The 25,219-nt window shown below is 43.0% G+C and overlaps 1 protein-coding gene across 1 annotated transcript in view; it reads left to right on the top strand.

The window, feature by feature from the left end:
• The window catches only part of LOC138642454 (cadherin-9-like), a 320,418-nt gene that overhangs the window by 135,329 nt on the left and 159,870 nt on the right, over positions 1-25,219 (top strand). The window contains exon 3 of the mRNA XM_069730609.1: positions 9,605-9,899. Coding sequence (XP_069586710.1) covers positions 9,605-9,899 — 295 coding nt within the window. The remainder of the gene's footprint in view (positions 1-9,604; positions 9,900-25,219) is intronic.

The raw sequence follows: 25,219 nt of genomic DNA, 5'->3' as shown, positions 1-25,219 counted from the left end.
TCAAAATAGGCTGGGTCATGAAGGGGTTAAAAAAAAAAAATGGAACAAGGCTAGCAGACAGAACTATGGAACTGATGCCTGCAAAGCTACGATTTTTCAAACACAGATACACCAGGCCTCTGCCTGACATAACAGACTGTAAAACTGTATTTTTTGTATTTTTGTAGGGAGTTTGGAGAATTGTTAAAATAAAAAAAAGAGTGGAAAAAGGCTAGCAGACAGAACTATGAAACTTATGCCTGCGAAACTGCAATTTTTCCACCACCGATACACCAGCTGTCAGAATCAAATAACAGACTAATGTAAATGCGGTCTTGATTTTGTTGGGCACAACTAAATTGTGTCAACAAGTTGGCTATGACACACACAAAAAAAAGATTTTTTGGCGCACTCACATCTGGTGTCTGGGACAAAAAAAAAGGTAGACTTGCACGTTCTTAGATTTCAATAACCTGGCTGTAGTAGGCAGCCTGAACAAGCTAATAAATTATAAAATAAGGGGGTTATGGATTGCTTTTGAATAAAAGGAGCAGGTATTAGATGAGGAAAAAAAGCCACAGAAAACTGCACCTAGATATACAGTATATTAAATAAGCAGCAGCAGACAGTAATGGAGCTTTTGGAGGTATGCAGTTAGAGATATGTTCTCACATACAGTGACTGCAGGCCTTGCACTGATGTGGATATGCACATATAGACTCCCCTGCCTACCTAGCGCTGCAATCTCAGGACCCCCGAATTAGCCCTAAAAAGAACTGTTGGTTTCTCTGGAGTTGTGGACTGAACAGTTGCAGACCATGTCTAACTATTAACAGGACAATTCTTACCCTATCTCAGAAGCAGCTCTCCCTACAGTCTCTAAATCCGGAGCAGAATGCGGTGAACAGGGCGGCACCAGATCTTTTAGGCTATGTGCACATGCTGCAGATTACTCCGGACTGATTTTAGTAACTCCGCAGGTAATCCGCACTGCGGTTTTTGTGCGGATTTCACCTGCGATTCCAATTATGGAGCATGTGTAAACCGATGCTGACTCCACACAAAGAATTGACATGCTGTGGAATAAACAACGCTACGTTTCCGCGCGGTATTTTCTGCAGCATGTGCACTGCAGATTTTCTTTTCCATAGGTTTACATGGTACTGTAAACGCATGGAAAACTGCTGCAAATCTGCAGTGGTCAATCCGCTGCGGATCCGCAGCAAAATCCGCAGCATGTTCACATACCCTTATAGACCAGATGACGCTGTGCGGCCAGCCAATCACTGTAATACCACAACAAAAATGGCTGCGGCATTACAGTGCATGGCTGATAATCTCTACACTGTCATTGGCTCTCTAAAGAGCGCCAGAATTGCAGGACGGAAACCCGAGCTCCGCCGAATAATCCCGGAAATACTTGGTGCTCGACAAGTACACCGAGCATAGTGATACTCGGGCAAGTACCAAGTAGTGGCGAGCATGTTTGCTCATCACTAGTCTTGACCATCTTAAATTCCGTATCATATATCCCTACTGAGAAAACATTGCAGACAGTATTACAATGCCAGCAAAATTTGACCACTACAGATGGACATATAAGACTGTATTATCAATATAGCAGTGCTATTTGTAACCAAAGTTTATTTTTTGTGTTGAGAGGCTCAACAGCCCGCAGAAGGGGTTTTCGTATGAGTTGCAGGTTGCAACATAAAGGACATGCAATTCACCCTATTCTGTCCTACACAATATTTTCAGCATAACCACTTCCTAAGTGCTTCTAACAGCAGTAGTAATATTTGTCATAATTAGCCATAAGAAGGGCAGTTGTTACAATTCTGTCCCTCCCTCACCAGCACCTTTCCCTACTTTGCCTGTATTTGGGGTACAATGTGACGAGCATGGCTTCACAGGTCTTAGATAGTCTTGATGATGCCAATCATCAATATGGCTTTGGCATTACAGTGACTGGCAGGCAATCCCCACATGTTCATTGGCTATATATAAAGCGTCAAACATGCAGGCGGGGACTCAAGCTACCACTCTAACATTAAAGAAAACTCGCCGAGTAATAAGTATCTCTAACACACTAATGCTCGAGTGAGTACTGAGTAGTTACGACCATGCTGGCTCAGCACAAGGAGGGAAGTATATTATCACTTAGTCATCTTGGGGGGCGGGAAGGTTATAATTGTTTGTTTTTTTCAAATATTTTTTATGAAATAGTTTTAACTATTTACGAGCAAAGAAACAGGCATTATAATATTAATCTTAATAAATGTTTTGTTGTGATATAACCGGGGGGGGGAGTTAAATGGAAAAATCGATTAGTAAACTTGCTTGTGAAGAGGGGGTCACATGAGGAAAGAGTAAGACAAAACAGATTAATATTTAAGGAGTAACATTCTTATTTAGATTATGAATTGGAGAGTAACATAGGTACAGATTGGGTATTTAACACAGTCAGCTATATGAAGGAAATAATCTCATTAACCAAACTGTTTATTGAGGTAGTCTAACCAAAGTTCCCATTTGCGAAAATATTTATCCCAAAAATTGTTAATAATCGCAAATCTCTGCTCATAACAGTTGTGTAGTGAAATTTTTCCATTGTATAATTAAAATTAGGTACATAAGTCTTTTTCCAAAGTGATGCAATAGTAGTTTCAACCACAAGAAACTTATGTATTAACAGAGATCTAAAATATAGATTATTATGTTCAATTTCTAAAGATAGAATAGCTAAGTGTGGTGAACTGGAGATATTACTCCCTATAATTTTGTTGATTAAGCTAAAAATTTCCTACTAAAAATTACGGATTTTAGGGCAGAAGCAAAATAAATGAATTCGGTCAGCTTTGCATCCACAATCTCTCTAGCAATATGGAGAGTGATTAGTAAAAGCTTTAATTAGTCTGCTAGGCATGAGATGCCATCTAGATTCCATTTTGAAATAGTATCCATATAGTGATGAGCAGAAGAATAGGTTATTAGCCGAGATTGCTTCCATTGGTCAATAGAAAAGGACTTCTTTAAGTCCTTTTCCCAGTTTGTCAGAGATAAACATTTTTTCCCATATCTTGGTTGAACTAATTGTATATCATTTTTGTTTTCCAAATAGTGTCATTGTTGGGATTACTAATTAAGTTCCCAATATGTTTAGGTACAGGATGTTTAGACTCGAGAAGGGTTATTATAGTTTTCCTTAACTGGATAAAATATATAAAATAAATTTCTGGAAGTTTCTATTTTAATCTAACTTACATAAATGGTACAAAATTTATTCTGTCATGAACATAAAAACCTATAAAGATGTCCTCAAGGCCAAAAGAGGACATAAACATATAGACCAACAAAAGGAAAAGGAAGGATCAATAGATAATATCAAAATAATAATGATATTAATTTGCTCCAAGTATTACCATGTACAAAACCCATACCAGATAGGGGTTTATTTAATCAATAAAAAATTTTATTTGAAAAAAAAAAAAAATATATATATATATATATATATATATATATATATATTCACACAGACAACGTGAGAGGTGAGCAAAACCCAACAGCTTAAACAACCAGTGTAGGTGGGTGATGAAAAAATACACTGGTGAGAAGAACATATGTCCTGAGGCAACACCTCAATGTATAACGCTAAAGGGAAATCAAGGCAGTAATCAGAGTGCTAGGAGGACCATGTCAAAGAAGATAATAGGCATAATAGCCGAACAAAAATCACAAGTTAACATAAGCATTAATAAATCCCAAGCTGAGCAATGCTAAATCTACACAAATAGTGGCTGTGGGCTCATACCTTGGGACATGATGATAATAAAATGCAGGCTTGCTGACAGGACATGAAAGAGGCTCTAAAAAGGCTAAAAAGGCTTAGAGGCTCTTTAAATCATTCGATTATTGCAAATTTATTCTGTGCAAATCAAATTTCAGGGGAAAATTTGATAAAGTCTGCAAATTAAAATGTCAGAAAATCCACTCATCTCTATTGTCAATATTTCAAAGCAAATGCAAAAAAAAATCAATTTTTGAAAGTTGCATTGGCAAGTCTCCCATTTTTTAAAGGGAACCTGTCACCCCCCAGGTGTTTGTAACTAAAAGAGCCACCTTGTGCAGCACTAATGCTGCATTCTGACAAGGTGGCTCTTTTAGTTCAGGTCCCTGGCACTGCTGAAAGAATCGTTTCTTAAATTTGTCCCTCATACCGTGAAATCACCAGGGGGGCAGGTCTTTCCCCCTAATCCAGACTCTCCACAGCCATCAATCATGGCCTCTGTGCGCCGGGTGCCGCTTCCTCTTCCTTCATTAGCGTCCCCGGCGCCTGCGCTGTAAGTTCGAAGTGCTGCATGACTGCGTATGCCTGAAAAAAAAAATAACAATAGAATGTTGCTGGCAAATATTGAACACCATAGGCAAACTTGAAAGTTGAGGCTCTATAGAAATGTTAAAGTGCCTTCTGACTATTGGTAATGAGAGAAGAAGGAGTAGAAAATAAGAATAGAAGAATCAGCTAGTATAATAAGTGACTAAGTCTTGTCTAACACCCATCTTTGCTCAGTGCATATAGTCAGCTAATTGCTGGTATAGGCTATTATAAATAGCAGGATATGAGAATTGATTTTCACTTCCCAAGAGAACACACTAACCAGCTTAAGGAAGCAGTGGGATTCCATTTTGCCACATTTATATTTACTGTTTATATTTAACCACTGACAGAGCTGCTAGCAGCTTATCGGTGGCGTGTCAGGTGTTTAGACGCAAATTATTTGATATTAATGCTCATCAGTACAAGTGTACCTGAAATGGAGTTCTAATACATTATAAGAAACTAATGAATATTCTTTTTTTTTCCAAATGTGTCAGTTTATTTTTATAGTAGATCTTTTTATTTTTTCTTCTGTGCATGATTATAGTTAACAGCATTTAGATTTATTATCCACCAGTCATTTAGACAATAGACTTAGATAGTAGACTTCTAGGGACAAACTTTTTAGGCATATTTTGTGACCAGTATGATAGTCATTCGGTAAATAGACAACTGTCTTAACAATGTGCAGTAGAGATTAAAGGATCATTTGTCATTTGAATTTGCTAGCATTGCATAATTTTCCCAAAAATGTGATTCTTGGCCAGTAACATCGTTGCATGGAGGCAAAGTGGGTGGTTTCCGAGGGGTCCTCATTTGGATCGACCACTTCGAGATAATCCAATCCTTAAGTGTACAGGTGGGGCATTGATGCCTGGCAAGGATGTTTTTCGCATTGTTGATTTGGTCTTGCCCTAATAAAGGATAAAATCATTGAAGAACCCCCCTTTTTGTAAAATGCATACATGGATGATTATGTGCACAAAGAATTAATTAATACATTGCCTGCATGGTTATATACCATACATTTATATGTGATAAGCTGGGATATGATGCAATTGCATTGAGTTATTGAGCTGTCTTCTTGCAATCATCATTTTTTGTTAGGTAAAGTGCTTTTGTACGTTTGTTTAATTAAGGAGTTATTGTGTATGGGTTCGCAATTGTATGTATAGAGAAATTGACCGCTACAACAAAGACTTTTGGCTCTTAGCAATGGTGATTTGTCTTAATATAGGATGCACCCACAGAATATCTCTTTTTGGTACTTTTTGTTTCTGTCTGTCTTTCTTACCTTTTATTCTATTTCATAGAGCCATTTAGGGTCGGATAAGGAGAGTCAATGTGCGAGCAGAGGCACCATTGCGCCGTTGTAGGGAGCCAACAATGTCCAGATGCTCTTCCCAAGACCCTTGTGTGAAAGACATTTTGTCCACCATGAAGTTTGCTTCTCTCATATTGGAAGCAGACCTGACATTTTCAGTGCATGCATGCCAGAGGGCCGTTATGGCAGAGGTACAAGCTCTTTTCGGGCAGCATGGTGGCGCAGTGGTTAACACAGCAGCCTTGCAGCGCTGGAGTCCTGGGTTCAAGCCCCACTAAGGACAACATCTGCAAAGAGTTTGTATGTTCTCTCCGTGTTTGCGTGGGTTTCCTCCGGGTACTCCGGTTTCCTCCCACATTCCAAAGACATACTGATAGGGAATTTAGACTGTGAGCGCCAACGGGGACAGCGATGAAAATGTGTGCAAACTGTAAAGCGCTGCGTAATATGTTAGAGCTATATAAAAATAAAGATTATTATTTTCACCCCCAGGGACCCACATGGATTACAAGGGATGGCCAAGCACACGGGGGGGGAGGGGGGAGAATGTCCTCCATCTGAGCCATTTTCATGAGACGGTCACATAAGAAAAGATTATCTGTGGGTGTTGTTTATATGCTTTTTTTGGTTGGCGCCTATTTACACTAGTCTAGATGTGCTGGTCATTTTTCTCTATTGAATCATAGCTTTTGGGACATGTGCACTTCCACTCCCATTAGCCACAGATGATTTTAAGCAGATTAGGTGGTTCTTTCCTGAACTATAAATTGTGGCTTTTTTGCCAAGGAAAGGTGACATATCAGGAGAGGGTCCCAATTTACAAAGGACGTCTCGATGTGGCAATTGTGCTCACATATATTGGCCAATCTAAGTGCGAAATACCTTCCTTTTGTCATAGCAATTTTTGCAGATAAATATGTCATGTGTACATTATATTTTTTCCATTTTTTCCTATTTCCTATGGCAGCAATGCGTTTCAATATTCTAGAGTAATCCTTCCCTGTATATTATGGTGCAACCTTACCATTTGTTGTTTGTATGCTTTTTTTGGTTGGTGCCTGTTCACACTAGTCTAGATGTGCAGGTCCTTTTTCTTTACTGCATGTTTGCACTGACCAGTATTATTTTGTGTGAAAAAGAAAAGAATAGGCTGCTAGACGTGAATATTATGTAGCTCCCCAAAAAATTGTTTTGTGTATGCTGTTACTACCTGATGTTTATTTCCTTCTACAAATTAACTGTTCCTAATAATAACTATTATACTGCACAGTAGAAAATTGCAGAGATCTGCAGCATGTCATTGCAATGAACAGAACACCCATCCACATGCCTGCCTTTCACCCCTCCTCCCTCCCTCCTATTAAATCTCTCACTACTACTGAAATCCCTCCTTACAAACAAGTAATCTAATCTCTTCACAATCTTCAGCTCTTAAAAGAGCTTTTTGAAATGAATAAACACTCTGTATAAACTCCTATCATTCTCCCTGCACTACTTTCACTGTCCCTATGCTCAAACTAAGCGCTCCCTACACTGTTTCTGTCTGCAATGTGAACAAGAAGGTGCTGGCAGCCTTTAAATATTTCCTATGATGCTGGAAGGCCAGCCACTCACAGTAATGCCACATCTAAGATGGCGCTGGCATAACTGTGATTGGCGAGCCAACCCAGCATGTTCATTGGCTGCAAATATAGCTCCAAACATGCTGGGCGGGCCATTTGACTATACCAAGATGAATACCAACTTACTCGCCTAGTAACAAATAGTTTGAATACCGTACTATTCGTGCGAGTTAGGAATAGTGCCAGATATATTCGCACATCACAAATGACGATATGACAGCAAGTGATGAGCGCAAATGCTCGCTACTCGAGTTTGCATGGGGTGCTCAAGTATGCACAGTGTATAGCGGATACCTGCATTTTTTTCAAGGGTGTTTAACAGCCACTAAACATACTTTACTATGACCTGAGCATGTCACTTGAGCACCCAAGATACTTGGTCCATACATGAACACCCGATGCAAAATGATGTAGCGATCACTTGCACTGCACACTAATGACGACGTATTCAATATGACAACCTAATATGTTCAAATTCTTTGATGCACCTTCGGGTTCAAAATCCTCACTATACCCCTGGATAATATTCTTGAGATGTGTGGTTTCCAAAATGGCAACACATGTGGGAGGTTTCCACAGTTTAGGCACATCAGAAGCTCTGCAAATGCAACATGGTGTCCGTTAATTTTTCCAGAAAATGTTATATTCAAAAAGTCAAATGGCGCTCCTTCCCTTCCAAGACTTGACATGCACACAAACAGTAGACTTACCCCACAGAAAACAAGTCTTGTGGTCCAGTTTCTTCTGTTACCCTTGTTAAAATAAAAAAGTTAGAGTCTAAACTATTTTTTTTTCTGAAAAAAATTAAATGTTCATTATTTTCCTTCCACGTTGCTTCAGTTTATGCGAAGCAACTGAAGGGTTAATAAACTTCTTGAATATGGTTTTAAGCAGTTTAAGGGGTGCAGGTTTTTTTAGAATGGTTTCACTTTTTGATACTTTCTGTCATATAGGCCCCTTTAAATGAGATATGGTCCCTAAAAAATTGTTTTGTAAATTTTGTTGTAAAAATTAGAAATCGCTGGTCAACTTTTAACCCTTATAACTTCCTAACAAAAAATAAATATGTTTCCAAAATTATGCTGATGTAAAGTAGACATGTGGAAAATGTTATTTATTAAGTATTTTTTGTGACATAACTCTGATTTAAGGGCACAAAAATTAAAAGTTTGAAAATTGCTAAACTTTCAACATTTTTGCCAAATTTCCTTTTTTTTCATGAATAAACGCTACTCATATTGAAGAAATTTTACAACTATCATGAAGTTTAATATGTTCCTCCCAAAAATCTCATAATCAGATTGACATGTTGAAATGTTTCAGATTAATAACCGCATAATTTAACACTGGGCAGAATTGTAAAATTTGGCTTGGTCTTTAAGGTCAAAATTGTCTCTGTCACTGAAGGGCTAAAACACAGAAATCGCACTTTTATTTACAGACAGAAGCAACTCTTAAGTTCAGATTTAGTTACAAAATTTGAAATGAATGGTTTAATACTACTCTTGCCTGCTGTCACTCTGAAAAAAAACAGCTGTTAAGGAGATGTTGCATCTGTATATCTCAGATGTATTAATTTACAGTCACACAGTGAGTGGTGATAATGATACTGCTACAGTAGTTCTCTCTTGAATTTTGGACTTTTAATTGCAGACTGAAACTGTAATTCCCATTTTTAATCTGGTACATCAGCACTGAAGGAGTACACCAAAATCACATTAGGCATTATGGAGAAATCCACACTGCCACGCGTCAAATGCCATGTGCTGCATGTGTGAAATGGCTCTAGGCATATATTTTTTACAGCTTATGAAATGTTGTATATTTGGGTTTTTAAAAAATATTATTATAGTATATTACAAAGCCATGATTAAAATACTTTTTATGTATTGTTACATGTTGAGACTTTATTTTTTCTAAAACATAGCAGAGCTCTTCTTAAATATAATAGTTACCAAGATGTTTGTTCATTAACTTTACCAGTTATGGATGGTGAAGCTTTGTATGCTTGGAGTAAAGGAGGTATCAGCACTTTTGACTTCACGTAGATTATGACTGCTTCTTATGTCTTATTTTGCTAGGAATTTTATACAATGTTCTTTGAGGTGAGCAAACGTATTGATAAGAACTAAAGGTGCCAAATATTCATCGATTATATCCTTTTAAGGCAAGGGAACGGTGAAGGTTTAGCAACTAGACACTAGGGAACAGCATTTCACTTTTGGGAATATTTAGTATTCTGTATGTTGCAGTTATTTTTCAGCTGGGTAGAATAACTTACTAAATATTTTTTTCCCTCAGTTGTACACAGATCAAGATAAAGGCGAAGGTAATTTAAAGTATATTTTATCGGGAGATGGAGCCGGCAGTGCTTTTATTATAGATGAAAATACTGGAGATATCAAAGCTGCAAAGAGATTGGATAGAGAAGAAAAGTCAACCTATGTTCTTCGAGCCAAAGCAATAGACAAAAGAACAGGAAGACAAGTTGAACCAGAATCTGAGTTTATAATTAAGATTCATGATATCAATGACAACGAACCAAAGTTTAACCAAGATATTTATACTGCAACTGTCCCTGAAATGTCAGATGTTGGTAAGTAAAATAAATATCTTATTTACCTCTCATTCCAATTTACTAGTGGAATTAGTGCTCATTCAAACATGCCCTTAACTAGGAATAAACAAAGCTGATAAAGTTTGTTTGCCGATGACCGACCTGTTTTAATGCTCATAGTGTTAGGTGTTGAGTTCCCACCGCTGCAAAGAGGGAATCTCGAACCATGTCCGCTTCTGTCTCCCATTCTCATCCAGCCACAGTGGAGCCTGCTCAGCAGAGACGTCAATCCCAGCGTCTGGCTCAAGCAGATACTGTGTGCTTGGTTACTGCTGCATTTCAAGGCTCTGCCTTTGTAACCTAACCAGCACTGATCAGCGGCGAGCAGACGTTCCAGGGACTAAGTCCTAATTTTCTTCAACTAAGCATGCCCACGGGACAACCTCCCATTGGAGGTCGGGGTCACATGCTCAGGTCCTATAGCGGCTCCGATTGGACCACTGGGAAGGTCCTGGAGAGCTACAAATATAAAAGGTTTGCAAGGCCGCTCGGCCATTCGCTAGTATAAATCAGAAATTGTGTGTGTGTGTGTGTGTGGATGTATGACTGAATCTGGTGAATGCTCCTTAATCATTCCCATCCCTAGTGTTGTTGAAAGTACTTTGGTGAATGAGCTACTTAGCGCCAGTCTGTGCCATCCAGCACTAAACACGAGTACACAGCATCTATTAAGCAGTGACCACCAGTGCGGTGCATTGCGCAACTAGTGCGCTTTCCTGGCCCTAGTTTGGGTGGTTAGTGGGGTCCACCAGAGCGGCACTGTACGCACTCAGTGCGGTTATCTTTATTTAGGTTTTCCCTGGCACCACAGTTTTTTCGCCGAGCACTAGTGGTCCAGAGTGACTCTAACCCTGTGACCTTGGGGCAGAGTATTGTGACCAAATAGTTTGTCTGGTAAAATAATTTTTAAGCTAGCTTAAAAATCATCTTTCTCTGTAGAACATGTTCCTTTGTAAACTGTGACATTCTGCCAGGCTTGCTAATCAGAAGAAGAGCAGAAGATGCTCTCAGTTTAGATGCCAGTGATGCATTCAGGTAAGGCTACTTTCAGACTTGTATCACTACGGGTCCATTGCTAAGCGTCGGCGCAACGTACCGACGCACTTTGTGAAAATTTGGCACGACGTGGACAGTGGATGCAGTTTTTCAACGCATCCGCAGTCCATTCTAAAGTCAAGGGAGGAGGGGGCAGAGTTCCGGCCACGCATGCGCGGTAGGAAATGGCAGATCCGACGTATGAAAAAACATTGCATTGAAAATTTTTTCATGCCAACGGTCCGCCAAAACATGACGCATCCAGTGCACGACGGACGCGACGTATGGCCATGCGTCGCGATCCGTGGGCAATACAAGTCTATGGGCAAAAAACGCATCCTGCGGCCACATTTGCAGGATCCGTTTTTCCCCAAAACGACACATTGCAATGGACATCACATGATGCAAGTGTGAAAGTAGCTTAAGCGGCGGTTCTCCCACTCTCTTCCAGTGGCCACTGACACAACCATTGAACTTATTCATGAAACTATTTACACCAATTCTGATGTTCAGTCTGAACTCTCATTTTTAACATAACTTTTTCTTATCAGAGTTCAATAATGAAAATGGTAAAGGGTGTAAAGAGTGTATAAGAGTGCAAAGAATGACATTTTAATCTTGCAAATATACAGTGGGGGAAATAAGTGCTTGATAACTTGTTGATTTTGTAAGATTGACCGCTGACAAAGACATGAACAGTCTATAATTTTAAGGGTAGGTTAATTTTAACATTGAGAGATAGAATACCAAAAATAAAATCCAGAAAATCACATTGTATAAAATATATAAATTTATTTGATTTTGCAGTGAGAAATAAGTATTTGATCCCCTACCAACTATTAAGAGTTCTGGCTATAACAGACCAGTTATACGCTCCTAATCAACTAATTTCCTGCATTAAAAACAGCTGTCTTCCTTAGTTGCATTTATAAAAGTCTCATGTCCACAGACTCAATTAATCAGTCAGACTCTAACCTTAACAACATGAGCAAGACCAAATAACTTTTTAAGGATGTCAGGAACAAGATCATAGACCTGCACAAAGCTGTAATGGGCTGCAAAGCCATAAGTAAGATGCTGGGTGGGAAGGAGACAACTGTTGGTGCAATGGTAAGAAAATGGAAGAAATACAAAATGACTGTCAATTGACATCGATATGGAGCACCATGCAAAATCTCACCTAGTTGGGTATCCTTGATCATGAGGAAGGTGAGTGATAAGCCTAAAACTATTAGGGGGAAACATGTTATCGATCTCAGGGCAGCTGGGCCCATAGTCACCAAGAAAACCATTGGTAACACATTATGCCATAAAGGTTTATAATCCTGCAGTGCCTGCAAGGTCTCCCTGCTCAAGAAGGCACATGTGCAGGTCTGTCTGAAGTTTTCCAAAGAACACCTGGATGATTCGGTGAGTGATTGGCAGATGGAGCTGTGGTCAGATGAGACAAAAATTGAGGTCTTTGACATAAACTTAACTCCCTATGTTTGGAGGAAGAGAAATGCTGCCTCTGACACAAAGAACACCTTCCCCAATGTCAAGAATGGAGGTGGAAACATTATGTTTTCGGGGTGTATCTCTGCTAATGGCACAAGACTGCTTCACAGCATCAATTGGAGAATGGATGGAACCATGTACAGTAAAATCCTGAGCGACAACCTCCTTCTCTCCACCAGAACATTAAAAATGGGTCGTGGCTGGGTCTTCCAGCAAGACAATGACCCAAAACATTTAGCCAAGGCAACAAAAGAGTGGCTGAGAAAGAAGCACATTTAAGGTCATGGAGTGGCCTAGCCAGTCTCCAGATCTTAATCCCATAGAAAACTTATAGGGGGAGTTGAAGTTCCAGGTTGCCAAGCAGCAGCCTCAAAATCTTAAAGATTTAGAGATGATATGCATAGAGGAGTGGACAAAAATTCCTCCTGACATGTGCGCAAACCTCATCATCAGCTACATAAAACATCTGATTACCAACAAGAGTTTTGCCACCAAGTATTAAGTCTTGTTTTCCAGAGGAATCAAATACTTATTTCTCTCTGCAAAATACAAATACATTTATATAATTTCTACAATGTGATTTTCTGGATTTTATTTTTGATATTCTATCTCTCAATGTTAAAATTAGCCTACCCTTAAAAATATAAACTGTTCATTTCTCTGTCAGAGGGCAAACTTACAAAACAGCAAGGATCACATACTTATTTCCCCCAATGTAGTATCACTCACATAAGTTTACGTCTTACTATACTTTCAGAGATATAGTGTAGATAAATACATTTAGGGTATGTGCACATAGAATCTTTATGCAGATTTTTAGAGCAGAAACTAAGCAGAAACTCCAAGTTTTTGAAAAGTTCTGACTTTCTGTATGATAATTTGGTCAGTTTGCACTCTGTTTCTGCTCCAACACCTAAAAAAAACTACATATGTACTTACTTAACCTTAGGGTAATTGAATATGACATTATGAGGAAAGCTCGAAGACTTGAAAGGGAAAACGAGCCCCTCCAAGAGATGTCTCCACTCCGAAAAGGCCAAATTATCGCTAGCAACTCCCTGTGCCCGATGGAATAATTCCTCTCCGCTGGTGTGAAGGTCTTGGAGAAGAAGAAGCATGGATGCTTCCGACCTGGAGCATCCTTTTGAAAGAGGACTGCTCCTGCACCAACGAAAGAGGCATCCACCTCCATTATAAATGGCTTATCCACATCGGGACGATGTAGAATGGGAGCGCTAGCAAAATGAGACTTAATAGAAGAAAAGGCCCTGGAGACCTCTTCAGACCACAATTTGGGATTTGCTCCCTTCTTGGTGAGGGCTACCAAGGGAGCTACCAAAGTTGAGAAGTGGGGAATGAACTGGCGGTAATAATTAATGAACCCCATAAAGTGCTGCACCGCCTTAAGAGAATGGCGTTCTTGCAAGTCCATCACAGCCTGTTGTTTGGCAGGATCCATAGCCAATCCCTGGGCGGAGATGATATAGCCCAGGAAAGGTAAAGACTACTGCTCAAACATATACTTCTCCAACTTTGCATAAAGAGAGTTTGCCCGTAGGAGGTCGAAGACTCTGCCAACATCTCTCCGGTGGGAGTCAATATCTGGAGAAAAGATGAGAATATTATCCAGATGGACTATGACCGAGGTGGAAAGCATATCCCAGAAGATGTCATTGACAAAGTCTTGGAAAATGGCTGGGGCATTACAGAGCCCGAAGGGCATCACCAGATACTCATAGTGCCCATCTCTGGTGTTAAACGCCATCTTCTATTCGTCCCCCTCACGGATGCGAATCAGGTTATAAGCACCCCGCAGATCTAATTTGGTAACTACCTTTGTCCCAGTAGCCTATCAAAAAGCTCAGAAATCAGGGGCAGCGGGTACTTATTCTTAACGGTGATGGCGTTAAGACCCCTGTAGTCTATGCAAGGACGCAATTCTCCATTCTTCTTCTCTACGAAGAAGAACCCTGCCCCTGCTGGTGACACTGACTTCCTAATGAACCCTCTTGCCAAATTCTCCTGGATGTATTGGGACATGGCCTCCGTTTCCAGAAGAGAGAGGGGATAGACACCTCCCCGAGGAGGTTCTGCTCCAGGCAAGAGATCTATAGGACAGTCATAGGAGCGGTGAGGCGGAAGGGTCTCCGCAGCCTTTTTGGAGAAGACGTCTGCATAGGACCAATAGTATTTGGGAAGAGAAGAGAGATCTGCGGGTATCTCAGTGATGGAAACCTGAACGCACTCTCTCACACATCTGCCCTTACAAGCATCACTCCAACCCAATATCCTCCCAGAGGTCCACTCAATATGTGGGGAGTGGAAACAGAGCCAGGGTATCCCCAACAGAATCTCATCCATTCCCTCGGGAAGGACAAGAAGGGAAATAATCTCCTGGTGGGATGGGGACATGGCTAAGATGAAAGGGACAGTCTGATGTGTGATCTGTAATGGAAGTGTCAACCCATTCACAACTCTAGCAGTTACTGGTTTGGGTAGCATAGCCAGAGGTATTGTGTGGCACAAAGCAAAAGCAGAGGACATGAAATTCCCCTCTGCTCCTGAATCCACACAAATCTCAACTGTATGAGTGTATGAGCCTGAGAGGATTGTCCCTTTAAATGACAACTTGGAGGAAAATGCCGCTGAGTCTAGTGAACCCCCTCCTATGGTCACTAAACGCAATCATTTCCCTGACCGCCGTGGACATTGATTTGCGTAATGTCCCAGTTGTCGGCAATTTTTACACACCACAGGTACTCGAGCGGTCTGAGACCTAGGTCCCGCTCGAGAAACCTCCATGGCCTCATGGGAGTCGGATGCCTGAACAGGAGATTCTAGAGGTTTGGCAAAGGTGTGAGCCAGCTGAAACCTCTCCCTACACTGGGTCCGCTCCAACCTCCGCTCGTTAAAACGAAGATCGATGCGGATAGAAATGGAAATGAACTCCTCCAGTGTGGCAGGAATCTCCCTGGTGGCTAAGGCGTCCTTTACATGATCTGCCAGACCTCTCCAGAACATTGGAATAAGAACTTTATCTGGCCATTCTAGCTCAGAGGCTAGGGTCCGGTATTGGATGGCAAACTGGCAGACCATGGACGAACCCTGAGTAATTGCCAACAATTGGAGTGTGGTATTCTGGGTAACACGTGGTCCCAAAAAGACCTGACTCAGAGCATCCAAGAAGAGAGAAGCACTTTGTACCACACGATCATCATTCTCCCAAAGCTGCATTGCCCACTCCAACGCCCTGCCCGACAAAAGAGATATAATGAATGCCACTTTCGCCCATTCCGTAGGAAAACGTGTAGCTAGGAGCTCGAGGTGTATGGAGCACTGGCTCACGAATCCCCGACATAGTTTACTATCACCAGCAAACTTGTCTGGAAGCGGGAGACGGGATATAGTCAGAGCAGGGGTGGCAGCGGACAGACTGGCTGCAGCTACAGTTGCAGCCTGAACAGCGACAGCGGTGACGTCCACAGCTGAGGTTGTATGCTCTAGAGCCGCCAACCTACCCTCCAGCTGCTGGATGTACCACTGTAGACGCTGATCGTCCAACATTTACTAGCCAGACCCTGGCGCTAGTATTATGTTAGGGCTAGTGGAACGCACCGAGTAAAAATAGATGTTTATTATAAATGGTGCGTTCGCAGCCCGGGGTCCACCATGCAGGAGAACATGCTGCTAGTGAATGGTGGCACTGTTTGGCGGTATAGACTAGCTCTGTTACCTCACAGAGCAGCCGTGAGAGAAAAGCACTGCACCCTGTTAGCCTCACAGGAGCACAAGCTTGCTGCCAAACTGATAGCAGTCAGTGGTTATGCACACACACAATCTCCTCACTGGAGAAGCCGGTATTCTAGGGACTTATTTCAGCCGGGTCTCTGAACACATCCATGCATAACCATACTGGTGCAAAACACATATTAGAATTGATACTAGCGCATGGCCGTGCGGCCATGCGAGCCTTATATAGCTGCTGCAAGTAAAAGACCTTCCTAGAAGGACCAATGAGAGACTGCCATATCTGAGCATGTGACCCTAGATCTCCACTGAGAGATCTTGCCCTGGGCATGCTCAGTGTGTGCGAAGCAGGTCTTAGTCCTAGCACCTACAGGACCTTCCTGAAAGGACCAATGGACTTAGCTGCAATATCTGATCATGTGACCCTCGATCTCCACTGAGAGATCTTACTCAGGGCATGCTCAGAATGAGAAAAGCAGGATTTAGTCCCAGAAGTGTCTGCTCGCCGCTGCCCAGCACTGACTTCAATGGCAGAAGCAGGAAAAGCAGCTGTAACTCTTTGTACAGAGTGGGACTGAGCAAGACGCTGGGACTGACATCTCCGCTGAGCAGGCTCCACTGCGGCAGGAGAAGAATGGGAGACCGCAGCGGAGATGGCCTGAGATTCCCCCTGTGCAGAGGCGGGAACTCGAACTCTAACACCAGATGTTACAGCATAGTGGATGGGATTTTATGAAATCCCAACTCCACTATGCATGAAGGGTCACCTCCGGCTTCCCTGTGTATATGCACATGTGGCGTCTTTCTAGACCGCAGCATGTCAATTTATCTTGCGGTGATGCTCCGTCTCTGCAAGATAAATAACACAGTCCAATGTATAGAATGCGGTGATTCCGCATGGCTCAATGCTTCCGCATGGACGGAGCGGACATGTGCTACGTCCAAAGCGCTGCCTAATACTAACTGTGGAAACATACCCTTAGGCTGTGTGCACACAATGCAGAATTCGTGCAGATCCGCAGTGGATTATTCCGTGCAGAAACGCTGCAGTTCCGCAAAGTGATTTACAGTACAATGTTAATCAATAGAAAAAAATATGCTGTGCTAATGGTGCGGAAAAATCCGCATGAAAACCGCTGCGGCTCAAAAGAAGTAGCATGCTACTTCTTTTGTGTGGAACTGCAGCGTTTCTGACCCTTTCCATTATAGAAATCCGCAGGGGTAAAAAGCGCAGAAAATCCGCACAAAATCTGCATCAATTCCACAACAAAAATGCACAAATCCAAATAAAATCCATGGCAAATCTGCACATGTGTTTTCTGCCAGGAGATGCAGATTTTGTGGGGAAAATTCTGCACCCCAATCCGCAACGTGTGCACATAGCCTTAGATGCCCGGTTTGCACTGTGTTTATCTTGTTCTCCGTGCATTACCTTGTTTGCTATTCTGGATTTCTGACCTCTGGCTTTGCTTCTGATAATCCCCCGTCTCTTCCCTTTGGTACATCGTGATCTCCTGGCTCTGATCTTTGCTTGTTTGATAATTCTCTAGTGTTTGTTCCCTTCTCTGTTTCCCAGTGTCTGGCTCCGCCCCCTGACCTCCTCCTACTCTGTCACATGTCTAAGGTCCTGTAGGTTATCTCCCAGCTTTTGCAGATGCTGTCCGTGAAACAGCAAGCCCTGGTCCACTCACACCAACAGGTACAGAGAGATGTGGCAGGTGCTTTACGGATGTCTGCTCCATTGCGGTCCCAGGAGGGGGCCCCCTCTGTTGTATCCCTAGTGGACCCTGAACCACCGGTAAAGTTACCCAATAATTTTCTGGGGATAAAAAATTGTTCAGGGTCTTTAAGGAGGGATGCAAGTAGTTTCCTGAGTTGCGTCCCCGGGCTTCTGGAAATGAAAGGCAAAGGGTGAGGGTAGTAATGTCCTTGTTAAGGGGGTCCCCACAGGCATGGGCATTCTCTCTCCCTTCCTCTGCTCCTGAACGCATGTCTGTGAACCTGCTTTATGTGGCTCTGGGGCACATTTATGATGAGCCTGGTAGAGTGTGTCTGGCGGATGATATGGTGATGAGCGTGACACAGGGGAGGCACTCCGCTGAATGGTTCTGCTCAGAGTTTAGATGTCGGGCAGCCAAAGTTTCTTGGAAAGATGCACCCCTGAGGGGGGTTTATCCGCAAAGGTCTCTCTGATCATCTGAAGGACGCTCTGGCACTTCATCCTCCTGATACCCTGGAGGACGCCATGACACAGGAGGTTCGAATGGATCGGAGACTCAGTGCTAGAGGAGTGATGCAACAAGAGACAAAAAACAAGATAAAAAAAATCAAAAACATCACCAAAAATGCTTCTGTTTCTGCTAAACTTTTTTTCTGCCATAACATTTTTTGCTTAGGAACTCTATGTAAACACTTATACACACATGATTGTGCAGTCAATCTCTCTCTCACTCACTCACATACACACACACAAACACAGCAGAGAAAAAAATTATGAAATTCACTAATACTTCTATAAATTGATGTAACACTTAATCAGGGTACTCCAGTGTTGGCTAATGCTTAAACATTTACAATCATTTCCCAAATTCCTCATAAATTTTTCTTTTGACATCTGCAGAAAGATTAATTCTGCAAATGCCCCAAAACAAAATGAAATATTACACAGTGCGGGTATCCATTGTCATATTGATCTATGTTGCATATCCTATTATGTCAATGCATTAAATTGTGCTGGAAAAAAATGCCTAATGTAATTGCTTGGAAAAAATATAGATCATAAATTAATACAGAAGAAATAAATTAAACATTTCAGCTGAACTTGAGATGTTGTTTAGCTGATAAACGTGATATTTTGTTATTTATCATATGAACATTTTACTGTTGTCTTCAACAATTAACTTTTCCTTGAACATTCTTTGGTGAAGTAACAGTGGCAGTTACAAATTACTTTTGTAATTGTCTCTATGTGCTGTATTTCTGAAGGTTTTGGATTTGACAAGAAGGGCTGTAAAAACATCAGAGACAATATTCTATTTTAAATTATGACTTATATTACCTATAAAAGACAGCAGTAAAACTGCCCACGTTAAAGTGGTGAAAATAAAATACTTTTATGCAAAAATATATTTCATAGGATTTTTTTTCTTTTCTACCACTGTTAACCTTGTATTTTATTGCAATAAAGTAAACCCAATACATCCATACAAAACTTGATGCAAAGTAAAAATAGCAGCAAAAAGCAATAAGATTGTGACAAAATGTAAATATTGATTTAGACCTCATGAACATAAAAATATGTTGGCTTTCATTAATCTCTTGCTTTACAAAGCCATTAAAGGCTACGTCATTCTTCTTGGGGTCTTGTTATTTCTCATTGTAACAACCCTGCCGGCATCACAGCATAGCCTTCCATTCCCCACCTGCCTGTCACATCAACTTACTCAGTGCCATGCTGTGAGATCTGTCTGCTGCCGGCTCCATGCCATGTGCTCCATGACCGCTTACTCTGTGTACACTTCCTGGCTGTGTGCTTAGGGGGCAGCACCAGCCACTCCGGATTCTTATTGAGACTGTGCGCACCTCCCTAAGGTGTCCCTGGCCAATAGCCTAGAAGTCTCTGATACTTAAGGCATCCTCACCCATTGGAGGATGCCTGAGCAAACTATTTCCCTCAGTTAGCATTTGCTACTGAGCTGCCAGGTTGTGTCTGTTTCCTGTCTCTGAGTGCTGCAATACGCAGGCCTTTATCTGTGTTCTATTTGTGCCTCTGTGGACGACACCCAGTGGGGCGTTGTACCCTGGTCTGAATCTGTATTCCGTTACTTCTGTGTCTGAACTCTGGTCTATGTCTGTTCCTGTTCCTTCTTTGTTTGTTTAACAATCTCACTCTGCTGTATTTATCACTGCATTACCTCTCTGCTCTGCTTGCCACTATCAGTGGCTCCGCATCTCTCTGCTCTGTTTGCCACTGCCTGTGGTTCTGTGCTTCTCTGCTCAGTTCTGCCACAACCTGTGGTTCTGTGCCTCTCAGCTTTGCTCGCCACAACCTGTGGCTCTGCACCCTCTGGCTCTTGGCTTTGCCTCCTGCCGTTCTGGCTCTTGGCGTTGCCTTCTGCGGTTCGCTCTTTGCTTCGCCTCCAGCATCTCCGCTCTAGGCTCCGCCTCCAGCATCTCTGCTCTTGGCTCCGCCTCAAGCGTCTCCGCTTTTGGCTCCTCCACCAGTGTCTCCGCTCTTGGCTCTGCCTCAAGTGTCTCCGCTCTTGGCTCCGCTCTCAGCGGCTCTGTCCTTAGCTCTGCCTCCTCTGCCTTCTCCTTCTCTGCTCTTATCTCTGCCTTCCCCTCTGCTCTTAGCTCTGCCTTCTCCTTCTCTGCTCTTAACTCCACCTCCTGCTCTTACTCCGCCTACTGTGGTTCTGCTTTGCATCTGCTCTTGCTCTACCTCTGTTCAGCAACTTGCCGTACAGGTTTCTACCTGTTTCTTTATATTCACCAGTCTGAACAGGTTATTACCTGTTTCTATATACCCTCCAGTATGAACAGGTTCTTACCTGTTTCCATACACCCGCCTGTATACCAGTTCCTACCAGAGTATCAGCACTATCCGCCTGTCTGCCAGAGAGCCAGCCATGCCCGACTGTCTGCCAGAGTGCCAGTCATGCCCATCAGCCTGCCTGTGTCTCCATCAAGCCAGTCAGCTCATCAGGGCCTCTGCCATACCCGTCCGTCAGCCAGTGTCACAGCCGTACCTGCCTGCCCCATGGTGGGATCAGCATCTACAGTCAGATTCCACCCTGGAGTGGTACCTGGTAGCTACCTACTGCACAAGTCTGACCTCACCATTGGAGGCTCCAGCAAACACCTAGGAAGCTACTTAGTTATGCCCCTTCCAGGAAAATCTGGTCTGTGGTCCAGTGGGGCCACCCCCCCGCACGCCCACGCCAAGCAGTCTGGGCACGAGCATTACACTCATTATGTGGGTAGGTTCACACAAGCGAATATTTTGAGCAATTTTTTTCAAGGACTGGATTTGCATGTAAAAATATTCGAAGAACACATTAGGTGCTTCCATGTGTCACATGGGACTCGCCCATTCGAGTCGATGTGTTCACCAAAAAATTGGATTCCATTTGGAGACATAGTATGCCATCCAAATTTTACGGATGCATTGAAATTCATTAACCCCTTTCTGACGTTGGGTGTAATAGTATGCCCACATAGGACTCATCCTGTTGCACCAGAGCCGCACCTTTTTTGACACATAACAGCTGATATATACTGCTGACATGTTTCCGCAACACCTGTGTGTATAATAGTGATCCACCTGCCGCTAGTAACTAGTTAAACGCCACTATCAAACTCTGACAGTGGCATTTAACTAGTGCTTACCGGAAGTGCGTCGCTAATCCCGCCCATCGGTGACCCCGTCACATGATCACGGGTCATCGATGAGTCAGTGTTATGTCAGAGACGGTGGTGGACAAGAGTGGACCCACTGGACCAAAATACTGAACCTCCTCCAAGTGAGCGATCCAGTATAGACAACCCCTATACAGGGATAGTTAGGAAGCAAACTCGGAGGTCTCAAGTACCACGGATGCCAGGACCAGGGATCGGCTCAGGAGAGGAGGGAATGAGGATGGGACAGGGGAACTGGATAGGGAGCGGAGAAGAGGACGTATAGGGTGGAGACCAGGGCTGAGGAGAACAGAGAAACCAGAAGGTTAACAGAGGCAAAGGAAGCGTATGAAACAAGGAGCTAGGCAAGGTGATTAGAGACTGAGATCAGATGTGAAACAACAGAAAGCAGGACGAGCCTGGAAAGACGACCAGAACCAGAGCAGAAGCTCAGAGTAAAATTCAACAGTCAGGCGCCTCCACAAGGAGAGGGCGGCCTGATGTACAAGATACCAAGCCCCCATTGGCTAACCAACACTACCGAGTCAGGTCGCAGCCCAGGACAAGGAGGAGGAGTGTGCACGTGCCCAATCTCTAAGGAAAGGATGGGAGGAGACAGGGCGCGTGACAGGCTGCAGAGGGGATAGTTAAGTAAATAAGGCAGCACACTGCAGCGCTGAAACATGCAAACTTGAAACATGAAATTTGAACTGCATTACTGCACTAGAAATATGAAAAATGAAAAGGCTGCAGAGGGGAGGCGCGCCGACGCACCCGAAGAGACACATGCCGGGAACCAGACCAGGAAGAGGCGGAAGCAGGAGCGACGACTGCGGAGGAGGAAGAAGCAGCGAGCATGGCGTTGGCAGGGACAGACCCGGGACCAGCGTAGGTAAGTATGGTGATAACAGTACCCCCTCTCTTACACCCCTCTCCCCTCTTCCTAGACAAAAATTTCTTAAGAACAAGAGGTGCATTAATGTTCCCCCGGGGTTCCCAAGACCTCTCCTCTGGACCAAATCCCTTCCAATCAATCAAAAAGAAGGTTTTGCCCCTAACATTCTTTGAGGCTAAAATATCCCTTACTTCAAAAACATCAACAGCACAAACCGGTGGAGGTAAAGATTCGAAAACAGGATGAAAACAGTTTAGAATAACTGGTTTAAGGATCGAGACATGAAAGATGTTGGGAATGCGGAGTGAAGCAGGCAACCTCAACTTGTAGGCTACATCATTAATATGTTGGAGGACTTCGAATAGACCGATGTAACGAGCACCCAACTTGTAGGAAGGTATCTTTAGTCTGATATACTTTGACGAGAGCCAGACCTTCTCGCCCGGTTGATAGGTTGGAGCATCCAGACGTCTCTTGTTGGCTTGTTTCTTCATACGTTCTCCCGCTCTCTTGAGCGCCTCTTCAGTCTCAAGCCAGATTCTGGAAAATTCCAAGACCTCGGAATCAGCTGCAGGAATCCTAGAGGATGCAGAAATCGGCAAGGGAATATTAGGAAGCATGCCAAAAACTACAAAAAATGGAGACTTGGCAGAAGACTCATTTGGATGATTGTTATAGGCAAACTCTGCCCACGGAAGAAGACCGGACCAATCATCCTGATGTGAGTTGGAGAAATGACGTAGATAGGAAGACACTTGATTTATATGCTCCACTTGGCCGTTGGTTTGTGGGTGATATGCAGAGGAGAAATCCAATTTCACCTCTAAGAGACCACACAAAGCCTTCCAGAATCAAGATGTAAATTGGACTCCACGGTCAGAAACAATATGTCGAGGGAATCCATGAAGTCGGAATATATGCTGGACGAAGACATTAGCTAATTTGGGAGTGGAAGGCAGTCCAGGAAGAGGAATGAAGTGTGCCATCTTAGAAAACCGGTCTACTGCCACAAAAATGGTAGTATATCCGGAAGAGCAAGGCAGATCAGTAACAAAATCCAGAGAGATATGTTGTCACGGGGACGATGGAACAGGTAACGGAAGCAGAAGCCCTGAAGGTAGACGCCTGGGAACCTTGACTTTTGCAAGAAGAACACGAAGCCCTGAAGTCAGTAACATCTTGATGGAGAGAAGGCCACCAATAAAGCCAGGAGATGAGTTCTAAAGTCTTCTTAACACCGACATGCCCAGAGATTTTGGAAGAATGTCCCCAATGCAAGATTGTCTTTCTATCAGCCTCTGGAGCGAAAGTTTTGCCCGGAGGTGGGGTGACCAGTCTTATGGGAGCCACAGTGACAATCTTGGATGGATCCAAAATGTGGGAAGGTTCCTCCTCGAAGTCAGAAGGCTGGAGAGAGCAAGATAACGCGTCGGCCTTGATATTTTTCGACCCTGGATGAAAGTGCAACTCGAAATCAAAACGAGAAAAAGACAAAGACCACCTGGCTTGTCTGGGATTGAGCCTCTGAGCAGACTGAAGGTAGGAGAAATTCTTGTGGTCAGTGAAGATAGACTGCTCCTTCTAACAAATACCGTCACTCTTCCAAAGCCATTTTTATGGCCAGCAGTTCTCGATCCCCGATGGAATAGTTGCACTCCGCAGATGAAAAGGCCTTAGAAAAGAACCCACAGGTAACCAAACGACCGGTAGAAGACTTTGTGACAGCACTGCTTCAGCATCAATGGAGGATGCATCCAACTCCAGAAGAAAAGGTTTGTTTGCTTCGGGTCGATGTAAAATAGGAGCAGCTGCAAAACATGTTTTAGACTAAGAAAGGCATCTTCAGCCTCCGGGGACCAAGTTGCGGAACCCAAACCTCTCCGAGTAAGATTCGAAATAGGCTTAGTTACAGACGAGAAGTGTGGAACAAACTGTCGATAGTAGTTGGCAAAACTGAGAAAGCATTGGATAGCCTTTACTCCCACCGGACGAGGCCACTGGAGTATCGCAGAGAGTTTCTCTGGATCCATTTCAAGTCCAGTCTCAGAGACAATATACCCTAAGAAGGGCAGAGAGGCTTGCTTGAAGATGCTTTTTTCCATCTTAGTGTAAAACCGATTTTCCCACAGACGTTGTAGTACAAGACGAACACTCTTCCGGTGGGAAGATAAATCTGGAGAAAACACGAGGATATCATCAAGATATACCACAACACAGGAGTATAACAAATCTCAGAAGATGTCACTGACAAACTCCTGGAACACTGCGGGAGCATTACACAGACCGAAGGGCATGACGAGGTACTCAGAGTGACCGCACCGAGTGTTGAACACGGTCTTCCATTCATCTCCTGGGCAGATTCGAATGAGGTTGTAAGCTCCACGTAAGTCTAAATTGGAAAACACACGGTCCCCTCTCAGACGGTCGAAAAGTTCAGGAATAAGCGGCAGAGGATACTTATTCTTTATTGTAATGGCATTCAGACCCCAGTAATCTATGCATGGCTGAAGAGAACCATCCTTTTTAACAAAGAAGAAGCCGGCACCCGCGGATGAGGAAGATTTACGTATAAACCTCTTGGCAGGGTTTTCACGGATATACTCTGACATAGCAGAAGTCTCAGCCAGAGAGATTGGATAGATTTGGCCCCTTAGCAGGGTAGTCCCTGGCCATAGATCAACTAGACAGTCATATGGACGATGTGGTGGCAAGGTCTCCGCTTCCTTCT

This window comes from Ranitomeya imitator, chromosome 6 (assembly GCF_032444005.1).
Source record: "Ranitomeya imitator isolate aRanImi1 chromosome 6, aRanImi1.pri, whole genome shotgun sequence".
In the NCBI taxonomy this organism is placed as follows: Eukaryota; Metazoa; Chordata; class Amphibia; order Anura; family Dendrobatidae; genus Ranitomeya; species Ranitomeya imitator.
The sequence above is the reverse complement of the archived record's forward strand: the minus strand, read 5'-3'. Positions and strand labels throughout refer to the sequence as shown.